This window comes from Tachysurus fulvidraco, chromosome 17 (genome assembly GCF_022655615.1).
Source record: "Tachysurus fulvidraco isolate hzauxx_2018 chromosome 17, HZAU_PFXX_2.0, whole genome shotgun sequence".
In the NCBI taxonomy this organism is placed as follows: domain Eukaryota; kingdom Metazoa; phylum Chordata; class Actinopteri; order Siluriformes; family Bagridae; genus Tachysurus; species Tachysurus fulvidraco.
The window spans coordinates 12,266,724-12,279,133 of record NC_062534.1 but is presented as its reverse complement, the minus strand read 5'-3'; the positions used below and the strand labels follow the sequence as shown (position 1 = coordinate 12,279,133).

At 38.7% G+C, this 12,410-nt stretch overlaps 1 protein-coding gene across 1 annotated transcript; it reads right to left on the bottom strand.

Moving 5' to 3' along the window:
* Positions 1 to 687: 687 nt before the first annotated feature.
* On the bottom strand, positions 688 to 11,461 carry vimr2 (vimentin-related 2). Its single transcript, XM_027135297.2, has 10 exons — positions 11,262 to 11,461; positions 10,245 to 10,386; positions 9,755 to 9,913; positions 9,357 to 9,476; positions 7,821 to 7,916; positions 6,153 to 6,290; positions 4,587 to 4,706; positions 2,684 to 2,794; positions 2,467 to 2,591; positions 688 to 1,321 (listed from the first exon to the last, which is right to left on the bottom strand). The coding sequence occupies exons 1-10, from the start codon at positions 11,372 to 11,374 to the stop codon at positions 1,279 to 1,281; spliced, it is 1,167 nt and encodes a 388-aa protein (XP_026991098.1). The 5' UTR covers positions 11,375 to 11,461; the 3' UTR covers positions 688 to 1,278.
* Between the last annotated feature and the right edge of the window lie 949 nt (positions 11,462 to 12,410).

The following is a 12,410-nucleotide window of genomic DNA, read 5'->3' as shown; positions in this document are numbered from 1 at the left end:
TCAGGTGGTCAGCAAAATTGGAGAAAGGTGGAAAACATGAATTAATTAGACTGAGCAAAAGATTTAATCATAGAATTTGACAAGCTTATTAAGTTGCACCTCCAGCAAAAAAAAAAAAAGCTCAGTAGCATTTGGACAGTGCAGAAAAGGGCAAAGGTTTAAGAGGATGTCATTATTCAGTGTCAGGTGAGAATTCAAGAGATGACTTATTCCACAGTGCCATACTTCATTATGGGTTTCTATGCATGTGCTTCAGACCATTGTTTTAGGAGATGTAGTTTTTGAGACTCTGAAGCTACACATGGAAATTTCCATCACTACACCCACACACCAAAGCACAGACATTTCCCTTCTTTCACAAGTTGCGGTTAACAGCCACTGATTACTATAAGCATTATCAATGGTCTGGAAAGATTCTTAGATGCCATTTATCTTTGGGAGCAGGTCTGTATGTGCTCAAAATGTTGTGTCTAATGGTCTTATTCAACTATGACTCGCTTGCATTGTAGACACATACTGAGTTTTTAGGCAACCTAGAACACAGGTACACTTTGTAGCTGTATACAGTTGTAGCTTATGATCCACCACTGTATCATATATGATCAATGAGCAATGGTCCTATATTTGTATCTTGATGGATAAGGTAGAGGGAGGCTGACAAACTGTGCACAGTAACAGTTAGGCTGATTATCATTTATTAATTACAAAGAAGAAAAAGAAGTAGAAGAAGAAGGAGTTTCCATGTAAGGCTTTGGATCAGCAATCTTTGTTGTACTACGTTGCACAGTAGACCTATTTTTGCTTTACAGCTCCTTTTTTTTAAAATGTGCAGCTATAAAACAAAAATAACCATAAACTATCAACACATTCTTCATACAAAAATGTTTTGAGTTTTAAATGGATTTCCAGATTGCTGTAAAACCAATGACGTTGTGTCTTATTGCTATTTTAGACATTTCAAAACTGGGCATATATTATAATTTTTTTATTTCGGCATGTTAGCACCATCTTGAGAGTTCTATAAGTGTTAAGGTTAAGAAAACAGTAACAAATGTGATTATTTGTAAAACAAACAAAATAAAAAAGAAATGTAGCACCCTTCAGGAGTCTCACAATATTAAAAATGACAGTAATGTATCCAGTCAGAGATGGTTTAACTTTAAAATACATCTATATACTATGTGTACTCGATAAGACATCCAACGAAAGTAGATCCAGGTACAGGCAATTTGATGTAAGTCTGTTAGTTCAGCAGCAATACACAAGATATTGTGTGTCTTAAGGGTAGCACAATCTCTCCTCCTCCATCTCCACCAAAGCCCTGGGACAAAGACATAAGAGGAAAAAATACAAGTAAGACTGCAGTTATTTGACCTTAGCCCTAAGGTTTTAAAACACTGACTCAGTCTGCATTGGATCACTGTTTTTCTCACTTAGATCCTTAATGCTGGTCATGAAACACTATAGGGCTCAAATCTTCTTACTAATGACAGTTGTGTATTATATACAGTGTGTTCTGTGTGCAAATAAAGCTAAAGCTCTACGGTAACTCTGTGATAGGCCGGATATGTAGGCATTCTTTTGGACAAACAGATTTAAATATAAACTGTGGGAAGAGCAGTTGCAGAGAATCTTGGTCTAAAAGGACTTTCATGAATAAGAGATGAACACGTACTGTATGTAGCCCTTCTTTATTTTAATCACAGAACAACCTAACAGCTGTCAGCTAAAAGAGACTAAATATAAAGACAGCCTGGTAAGAAAATAGAGTTTCCAGACCTATCACGGTCATGCAGCGCTGAAGTAGTAGAACTACTTTTGCTGTTTGCTGCGAGCTCTGACATTAACAGTCTGACAAGGCCAAGTTTGCCTCCCGCCTATTTTAATGAGCCATTGTGTGCAAATGCGAAGAAGGGCCACGTGCGTCACAGTGCATACCAACAGGTGACGGTTAACAATGCAGTGGAAGCACGCGCCTTCAAGGATACAGGAAATGGCATCATGGTTTCTACGACTGCAGACGGACGCATTTCCTGTAACTGAGTTTTTTCTTGTAAAGGATGCTATTCTTAGTAATGTCTTCATCTAAACACGGGTTTGTTCAGGTGTGAAGACACATAATGATCTCATCTTTGCTATTCTCACTCTCTCTATTGGGACTCGATTTTAAACCACAGCAGGAACTGTACATTTCTATTAATATTATATTTCTATTAATATTATTAATATAATTATTATATTCATATTATAATATAATATTATAAGATAATATTATATAATGATATATTATAATATTACAATATAATATTATTAATTTCTAATAATAATAATAATAGGGTGTATTTGTGCATTGCAGATTGTTATATTTTAAGAAGATAAGCTTCTCTATTATGACTTATAAACCTATAATACCTAATTAAGCCTAGCTACTGAATCACATTTACACTGGTATTGGTCGAATCTTACCTGTAGGCTTCAATTTCTATGTCCAGTGCCATCTTCTCATTGAGCAGCTCCTCATAGTCCCCCATCTGTTCCTTCATCTGTGCTTGTAAGTCAGCCTCTTCTTTCTCCAGCTGGCAGATGCAGGTCTAAACCCACAAGAGTGTGTTAGTGAAATGGGTTCATGCCCTTCTACAGCTCTGCTGTATGGAATTTGTCTATATAATAGTCAGTTTTTTACTTCCAGCTCCTCTATCTCCAGCAGGTGAGCCTCTTTTTTCGCTTCAGTCTCTGCCTCTAGTTCCTCACCACATGCCTCCAGATCAACGAGCTCCTTTTGCAGTTTAACAATCTAGAATCACATGTGGTTCAGATGGTTGTACTTGCAGTGCAAGTAACTGTACATGTTAACACCCAAGAGTCAGATTTAATAGAGTGTCGACATATTTTGTTTTGAAACTTTGTCTATCAACATACAATGTCTAGGCTGCCAGGATATGGTATGCATGTTAATATGAAGACTGCCAGAATGTCAGGTTGCTTTTGTTCCTTACAACAAACACAATGCAGAGAGCTATATGGCCCACCTCAGGGCAGTCTAATGCTGTGAATAATTACTGTAATCAGGTAAGCTAAACAGTCAGTTGGCAGAGATGGATGGAAAAAGCTGGCTCTGTTTCTCTTTGAGGTAGATCACAGGAGCCTCCAAACTGCCTTATTAACTGCCGATGAGCCACACCACAGAGGTGGTCGCTGCTCTGCTCCAAGATTGATTGGTGAGGTGACTGGTGTCCTTTGTCGATGGAAGAACATCAGTGATGCTTCCCTTATTACACAAAGCCCAGAGCGATCTCGTTTCATCACAAGCAGTTTGCTTAGCCATACTGGGTCTTAGGAAGCAACCTGCCTGAAAGCATTGAACACTGACCACAAGATGAAGAGAGAGAGAGAGAAAGAGAGAGAGGGAGAGAGAGAGAGAGAGAGAGAGAGAGAGAGAGAGAGAGAGAGAGAGAGAGACAGAGAGAGAGAAGGAAAAATATAGTGAAAAGAAGAACCGAAACCAAGAGCTGGATGCAAGGTGGACATGAAAAAGAAATTGAAAAACAGGTTTGAGTCAAAAAGAAGAGAGTGCAGGCTGTCCATCAATGCTGGCCTGCATGAAGCAGATTAAGGAAGAGCACGTGGTGTTATGAAAGCAGCCAGAGTGCTTTATTTTCTGTTTATTTTCAGAGTGGGCTTTGACTACAACCAACATAATTAGAACCAAGCCGCTGTGTTTGTTATTGCAAATGAAAAGGTGTCAGCTGTGACCAACTGATGATTTCCCTGTCTTCTAAAACGTAAACTGAGAGAAATGAATGGTTTTTAATCATGCAATGCTCAAATTTGAAAATTTGAGATGCTTCTCATGCTTCTCGCTACAGTGAATTATACTTAAAATAATAATAAGTAAAGATAACACACACCCACAAACACGCACCCACCCACACACACACACACACATATATATATGTATATATATATATATACATGTATATATATATATATATATATATATATATATATATATATATACATATATATATATATATATATATATATATATATATATATATATATATATATATAATCTTAAGTGAGAAATGGTGACTTAAGGTGACTTGATAGGAATTGATAGGTGAAGTGTTATTATTACTGGGCTTTATTTTTTCTGCTACCTTCTCCTGAGACTCAGCTGGAATGTGTGAAGTTTATAAAGTATAAACGGGGAAGGGCTGGCTGGCAGACTGTGAAATGTGATAACTTCAGAAGACAGATAAACACTGGTATGGAGACGCTGCAGCACTCTCATCTCCCAGTGTTATCACTCAGTGTAAACACTCCGGTCACAGGAACACTCATGCTTTATTCCCTGGCGTTCCTGTTCAGCCTTCCGACCTCTCATGACTCTTAAGCACTCGTTTGGTTCATTCAAGCAGAAACATCGAAGGGCTTTCAACACTAAACTGGGATAGGGCCATCATAGGCTTAAAATCGTTTGAAATCATGAGGTATCAAACTGTTCCAAAACAACAGTAGAAGGATCAGGCTGTTAAAACAGCAGGTCGGTGGCTCGAGTGTAGCACTGAGGAAATGTCACTCACCAGCTCCTTCAGACCATTCACGTCCATCACCTCAGAATTATCCTTAACCTTCTTTCCAGTAAGTTTTTCCAGGTTCCTCCTCTCTTGTCCTCTGGCAATCGCAACAGCCCTGGACTCAAACTATTAACACAAGAAAAGCATACTGCATCAGGCATGTCCAATCACTCAGATCATCTTGCTACACAAAGTGAATCTGGCATATACGGAGAGTAAGCTGTGGGCACTGCAGATTAATCCCCACCTACATTACCTCATACTTGTTCCCAATTAACGCAGGCATAAATAAGAGTGAAAGAAAAGCAAATGAGGGGCCATCACGTAAGCTAACATGATGAGCCAAAATCAGCTGGTAATTATCATTAGTCCAAGACCCAATCACTATCAATTGTGACTGAGACAATTGGCCCTTTGGAGCGGTAATGAGGCCCAGACTCAAAGATGGGCCCTGGATCCAGGTGCCACAGGGCAGGAGAAGAGAAGACAAAAAGTACAAAGGAGAAGAGGGACATAGAGAAAACAACTGTAGAGTTTAACATAGCTGTTTAGAAAGGAAAACCCACTCTCTCTCTCATGCCTTTGAAAATCTCTCTAATACACACACATTCACAAACACTGAAGGCTCTCTTGGGACTCCTGAAACCAAGCTCCCTGTGCAATAGCCCTCTTACCTCTTACCAAACTCCCAAGGAGCCCTGGAAGGAGGCCAGGACACTGATTACTGGCCATGACCCAGTGTAGAGCCACCATTCTAGGGGCAGGCAGGGTCAAAGGGGAATGGTGCTAGTGGATGACCTTTAAAGAAAAATCTCTAAACACACAATAATACTCTGTGCTGAAAAAAAGAAGTGGACAGAGCTTCTCTAGAGCGGGTAAAGTGAGAAAGAAAACACGGATGCTGGTCCCACAGAGACATGTGAAAGCTCAGGTTTGCACAGTGGGAAGAGAATTGAGACTCTGTGTGTGTGTGTGTGTGTGTGTGTGTGTGTGTGTGTGTGTGTGTGTGTGTGTGTGTGTGTGTGTGTGTGTGTGTGTGTGTATTCATAACTCCTGGGCAGGACTGTAGATTAGTTTTCAGTGGGTACACAGATTCTAGAAGATTTGCAGTATAAATAAAGACAATGTAGCACTGAGTTAATCATACTCTCCACATAATCAACCCAATTCTTCAGTTTAACGGAATAAACAAATAGAATAATATAATAATATAATAGAATAATTTCTAGTTTATTGCCTTTAAAATTGACAGATAAATTCATCAGTGATTTGTCTTCACTTTTGGATTGTTTTCACCTAAATGATCATGTTTCCAACTTGTGCCTTTTTTACATTGAGGAGATGAAATATAATATCTTAATTACATAATTGACTTAAATGCTCTTTAGGCCTTGAACATACTATTGAAAGAAGATATGAAGGCTGCACTATGTACAACACGCATTCTCTTGTTTGTTTGAGCACAGAATAAATCTTTGCTAGCCTGTGCAAAGTGACCATGTGTACACAATTGCATGTTTAAAAGGTTAAGTGTCAAGGTAGAACAGGCTCTAAATATACCCCATAATGTACCTGTAGGCTTTCAGCCAGCTGGCAATAGTAGTCCTTGATAACCGTGATGGCTGGAGTGAGGTCGATGGAGGGGAATTGCAGAGATACGGTCGGATCATGCCGATCTTCAGCTTCAGGCTCACAAAGACTCTCAATACTCTGTGGACCAGCACACCATTAAGAGGATACATTTCTGTCTTCATGTTACAGTTCATACTCCTCTGCATTCCTAGATGCCTAGAATAATTTCCTGAATAATAATAATAATAATAATAATAATTATTATTATTATTATTATTATTATTATTATTATTATTATTATTATTATTAGTGCAAGAGTTATCCAGAGAATGCAAGTTGCTTTGAATGCCATGTCAATAGGAGCTAACATAAAAATGCCTGTCCTTATTTAATACTCCAGATGAGTCCATGGACTGCAAGCATGCCTATGAGGAAGTGTGTTAAACATGAGATAACTGGGGAAAAAAGCATACTGATTAAGTTTTCTCTGCCTCTAGCTCCCATTCCTGATATGAGGGATTTGCTAGTCTATCACCTCCTGTAGGAAATGCAGTGAGGGTAGAGAATAACAGATGAGAAAGGTATAGAAAAACTGTGAAAATATGGTTTGCATAGGAGAACGTATAAAAAGATAAAAAGAGAACAAGAAAGAAAAGCCAGGAGAGAGGCAATATAGACAGAGAGAAAGCTTCTTTCAAAGCTTATGTTGTTATGTGGGCCAAAGCTCCATCATCTGTGACATATAAGTCTCTATGGCTAGGTCTTGGCTGTTATTTGCTCTCTCTCACTCTCTTCCATGTCAAAGTTTAATGGAGTGTGCTAACAGCTGATGAGAGTGGGTACTTACCACAGCACCCTCTCTCTCAGCATCAATGCATGTTTATGTGTGTGCGCTTGCATGTGTCTACTAACCAATCATACATACAACTATGACAATCATCTACTTATTATCATTTACATATTGCTAGAATCATAGCAGAGGATGGATTTTTCTTGTGTTTTGACTTTTGTTGTAAAAACCAAAAGAAGCAATAGGATTGGAATGACCAGTGTTATCTCTTAGACCAGAGATGTCAAGCATACGGCCCATGGGCCAGGACCAGCTCAATTACTCCAGCCTTTTAAACTAGCAGGCAAAACAGAGCAATAAATTCAGGGCCATAAACTTGACTACTGATAAAACATGCTAACAATATACAAACCATCTTTAGCAAGCTTAAAATTTGACATATGATCCCAATGAATTTAATTCCTATTTTGTAACACTGAACACTGAATGTGGAAATGTATACAGGAGTGAATACTTATGCATGACTCTATGATAGGACTGTAGAATGAAACGTGTTTTCTGGGTAATTATTATGCAGTCTGTTCATCTATTCTGTAGGGGATGTATACTGATAAATATATATGAGAGATATTTGATATATGCTGATGAAGGAGCACTTTTGAAAGAGTTCTTGATTTTCAACTGATTTTCTGGATCATGCCCACTTCACAGTGGACTAAGAGTAAAGTGGACTGTTAACTAAAATTAGTCAGACATGTGGTGACAAAATATAAATAAATGAATAAATGCATGGCAGAATAGGACCTCAAGTAACAGTAACACTTCGGAACTGAAATACAGATAGAAAAATCTCAGAATACAGTTCAGTGTCTTCTTACAAACTCATGCTGTTGCTCCATGGTAGCTAACTGCTCCTCATAGATTGTTGCTTGTTCTCTTAGTGCCAAGCAGTCAGCAGTCACTGCATCCACCTCCTGCAGAGGGCAGCACACACCATCAAACTATGTGCTTCATAGCCATTGTACAAGCAGCATGTTAACAATATGTCAAAATAGTGCAGAAATGATGGATTTAGCCTAACCAGTCTATACACACAGTATTATCAAACTATTTTGACCTGCTTATTACACTGATCACACCTACCACATAGTAAGCAGTGTCTAATATAGTGTCAGTGCACCCTTAGGTGGACTATTTAGCGTGTTATCATGTGATTTTGGCATACCATTCAGGGAAGTGGGAGTGAAACCCAAGTTGAGTTACTGCCTCTCCAGCTACTGTGTACACACAACAATGTATGGCAGAGGCATGGTCCTTGTGAGACAGTCCTATTTCACTTAGCTCATCCGGGCTTCTCAGGGTGCCTGATTAATTGGCGAAGAATTCAATTACTCTGAATGAAGGCATTTCCATATGAATGTGCCAGAGTGGTGATGGACCACAGGAAGCTTGGATGCTGACGACACAACACACACTTTTTCTCCAGCTCAAAGATGCCAGAGGCTAAATTCCATACAGTATGATGACCTTATCTGTTCTGTGGCCGTATTAAATCTGCCTAAATCAGCTAATGATACATTTCAAGATGATTGAATGCCATGCCAGCAACCAAAACTTTTTAAAGATTTAACTATTTTCACCAAAGTCTGCCATCTCTATTTTTAGCCTATTTAACTTTGAGTGCACCGTGTCTCTCATGCTCGATTTCTGTGCTTTATAGCAGCTTTTTTCATTCTCCATTCAGATTTCAGTGCAGCCAAGCACACCACAGAGCATGTGGCAGTGAGAGATGAGAGCCTGCATGAATGAATTATAAACCGTTGTAGCAGCTTTCCCACATCTGTTCTTTTATTGGAAGAGACATGTGTGAAGTGATGAGATGTTCGATGAACACAGCGTCTCATGTTTCGGCATGGTCTCTAGCCCAGAGTCAGCATGGGACTGCTAATCAATGCTCTCTAGAACAGATTTGTGCTGTTTTGGCCCTCTCTTTTACAAAGTTATTCTCATCTCTTAGGAAGGGCGATGTCATTACACAATGATCTGGATGTAGAGGCTGCCATCTACTGGAAAAGGTCTGTTGAAGCTGCTCTCACAAACTGAATATTAAACTGAAAATTAAATACTACATTTTGTTTAGATTTTTACGAATTATATTTTGCATGCCAGTCTGGCTCTGGAAGAGATGAAAACAATTTACTTCATTGAAAAAGGTGAAAAATAGAATAAAAGGTGTGTGGAAATTTCCACTGTATTACACATGAAGTAAGTAAATATTGAAATTTATGTGAAGGTTCCCCTATACCACTGAGGTACCTTACTAGTGTAGATGCCATTTGGTTTAATAGACGAAGAAATGAACAAAGAATAATGGTGAATGCACTGTTCAGCTCCATAGGGTTTTATGGCATTACCACGGCAACATCCTTGCGCTCCACTTGGAGGTGAGTCCGCTGCTCTACAACCTCATCACACTTTAGTTTTATATGATGCAGGTTTTTCTTCAGCTCCTCTTTGTGACACAAAATTTCGTCCTGAGGAAAACAGAGCACAGGAAACCATATTAGGCCTGGATTTGAACTTAGTTAATAACTCAACATGATGTTGCATTTCTAAACTGTGTTTATTATATCAGTGAGGGAAAAGTATTTCCAAGAGTCATGACTATGCTTATGAACAGCCAATATGTGAATGTTATGCATCCATACTGACAATATTATGCATGTTGTATTACTGGCCCGTGCCATATGTCTATGAACTGATATGTAAAATGGCAACATTTGGTATGTCTAATGCTGGTGAGTTTAAACACCTTCTCTCTGCGCAGTCTCTCAATCACAGCCTCCAGGCTGGAATATGATGGGCAGTCGGGACTGCTGGAGACGGAGGCAATCGGTCTGACTGCCAATCTCTCTTCCATCTCAATAATCTGAGCCTCCAAAGACTCATTTTCTTCTTCCAGACATCGCACCTGACACACATACAATATCAAGCTACAGAAGTACTGCAGGGTCTTCTAACACTAAACTCCTAAAATATCTCTTATAGTGATTTTAAAAACACAGACAGACACCCAGGTTAATCACTACCCTCTGTAATCAATCACAATAATCAGTAGTATCAAAGTAATAGTCTGGAAATAAGTTAATTGGTTCTAGAGAAATAATCTATTACTTTCATACATGCATAATAAGCTTTTTGTACTGAACACAGGAGTAATAAGGTTGGGCTTTGTGGAACCTTTAACATGTAGCCAGTTATTCTGTACCCGGTTGGCAAAGTGCCGCCACTCCCAGTCTCACCATGTCGATAAGGACCGCCAGGCGATCATTAAGGGCACCGATTATGGAGCGCTCCTGGGTGAACCGCATCAGACTCTCCCTGTTTAAAGCTTGAGCTGCAGAGAAGTCCGGTTCAGGGCAGTCAATCATGGAAACTCCACTCCTACTAAACAGACTTTATGATGATGTTTGACTTGAAACCACAAGCAAACAGAAGAGCATACAAGCAAATGTCTACAATGTGAAGGAATATTCAAGCAATCACGCCATCAGATATGACTAATGTGAAGTATGTTTACTAGTCAAATGGGTGAGGTCAGAATTTCATGACTCACCTATTTACACCCCCCTCCCAAAAAAAAAAAAAAAAAAAGGAAAAAAGGAAAACAAACATGGGCTGTAACATACGTCCTGATTCTAATAATTGGACATAGTGAAACCGGACTGCTAAAAAAAGTTTCAGTTTGACTTATCTTAGCACAGAGCAAAATAAAGAAATACAATGGAAGGATTTCTAATAATACAAGGAAATAATGGAAATACACTCCATCACTAAGCCTATTTCACTTATTCTTGACTGAAAGTGGCTAGTCATTCGATCTACAATACTTAATATAGGGTCTTTACTCTTTCACACCCTGCAAATACAATTGATATCATGCATATGATGATATGCAAATACATATAAATATCATTTAAATGTGTACAACAGTATTTTTGGCTGTTTTTGGAACAATAGAAGCTTGGGTTAAATCATTTCAATTCAAATGGCCTGTAAATAAACATAACAGTTTTGTTAAATGTGGGTTTATAGAACGATTATGGAGCATTCCTGGTAGAACCGCATGACAATTTTCATTACTGTAACAAAACATCTGTTTCCTGAGTCCTTGAACTCCTTTCCTTATATAATATAAAGAAAACGTAAATAAACAAAATTACTGAATAGACTTTCTATCCCTCATGAAAGCAAAATGCTATAAAAATGAATTTTATGTATATCTGAGTAGCTGTAAAATATTGTCAGATAGGTCTGACCTGGCAGAAGAGGAGAGGATCTGGGTTCCACAGCGCTGGCTGAGCCATGAAGTTGATCTTGGATGTTCCTCTTCAAAGAGTTTGCGGTACGAGGACACTCTCAGCATGGCCATGGCTGCTCCTAAGCTACACAACAGGTGGGGAAAGCGATGGCTTCTGCTTCAGCCTGGAGACTTTATACATGGCTGGATGGAGAATGTCACACACACATGAGGGATCTCTCATAGAACACTGAGCAGGCTAACTATAGGAATGGTATCAGAAGCTAAATGTTTCACACAGGAGAAACAACCCTGCAACAGCAACAATGTCGAGTCCATGTAATAGAGAATAGAGAGCACTATACAAAGACTAGCATTTGACCTTCATTTCTTTTAATATTTAAACATTGTCTGACTGCATTTCCTGCATCACAGAGGGACAACTATACATACATACATATATATATATATATATATATATATATATATATATATATATATATATATATATATATATATGTGTGTGTGTGTGTGTGATCCAATACATGTATACAAGACACGCATGCATTTCTTTTTTTTTTTTTTTTTTTTACACTTTTACATTATTTAGCAGATTCCCTTATCCAGAGCAACTTTTTTTTTTTACTGTCTCTCATTTTTATACAACTGAGCAATTGAGGGCTAACGGCCTTGCTCAAGGGCCCGGCAGTGGGAACCTGGTGGACATAGGAATCGAACTTACAACCTTCCGATTGGTAGCCCAACACCTTAACCACTCGTTTGCATGCATAGTTCTTAACCCATTGCATGCATAGTTCTGATATGTTTAAACACTCCAGGGGGATGTGGTAGCCTAATGGTTAAGGTGTTGCAATTGTAGGTCCACCAAACTGCTACAACTGGGTTCCTAAGCATGGCCCTTAACCCTCAGTTGCTTAGTTGAATAAAAGTAAGATAAAAAAAAATGTAAGTCGCCTTAAACGTAAACACTCTCTCACTCTCTGCTTAGTCTCTCAGTCATGGCCTCCAGACTAAGGGACAATGAGGTCTGATTTCTAGCTGCCAATTTCTCTTCTCACAATAACAGCAGTCTTCCAAAGACTCATTATCTTCTTACAGACAAACATGAACAATTTGAACTACACCACATTGAAATCCACTGCAACAC

What these genes read in the sequence shown, in the direction of transcription:
- vimr2 (XM_027135297.2), bottom strand. Translation starts at nt 11,374, where the DNA reads ATGGCCATGCTGAGAGTGTCCTCGTACCGCAAACTCTTTGAAGAGGAA. An exon ending in AGAGACTGCGCAGAGAGAAG is followed by an intron (nt 9,477 to 9,754) that starts GTGTTTAAACTC and finishes TGTTTTCCTCAG; the next exon opens with GACGAAATTTTGTGTCACAA. An exon ending in TGGAGCAACAGCATGAGTTT is followed by an intron (nt 6,291 to 7,820) that starts GTAAGAAGACAC and finishes GCTGGTCCACAG; the next exon opens with AGTATTGAGAGTCTTTGTGA.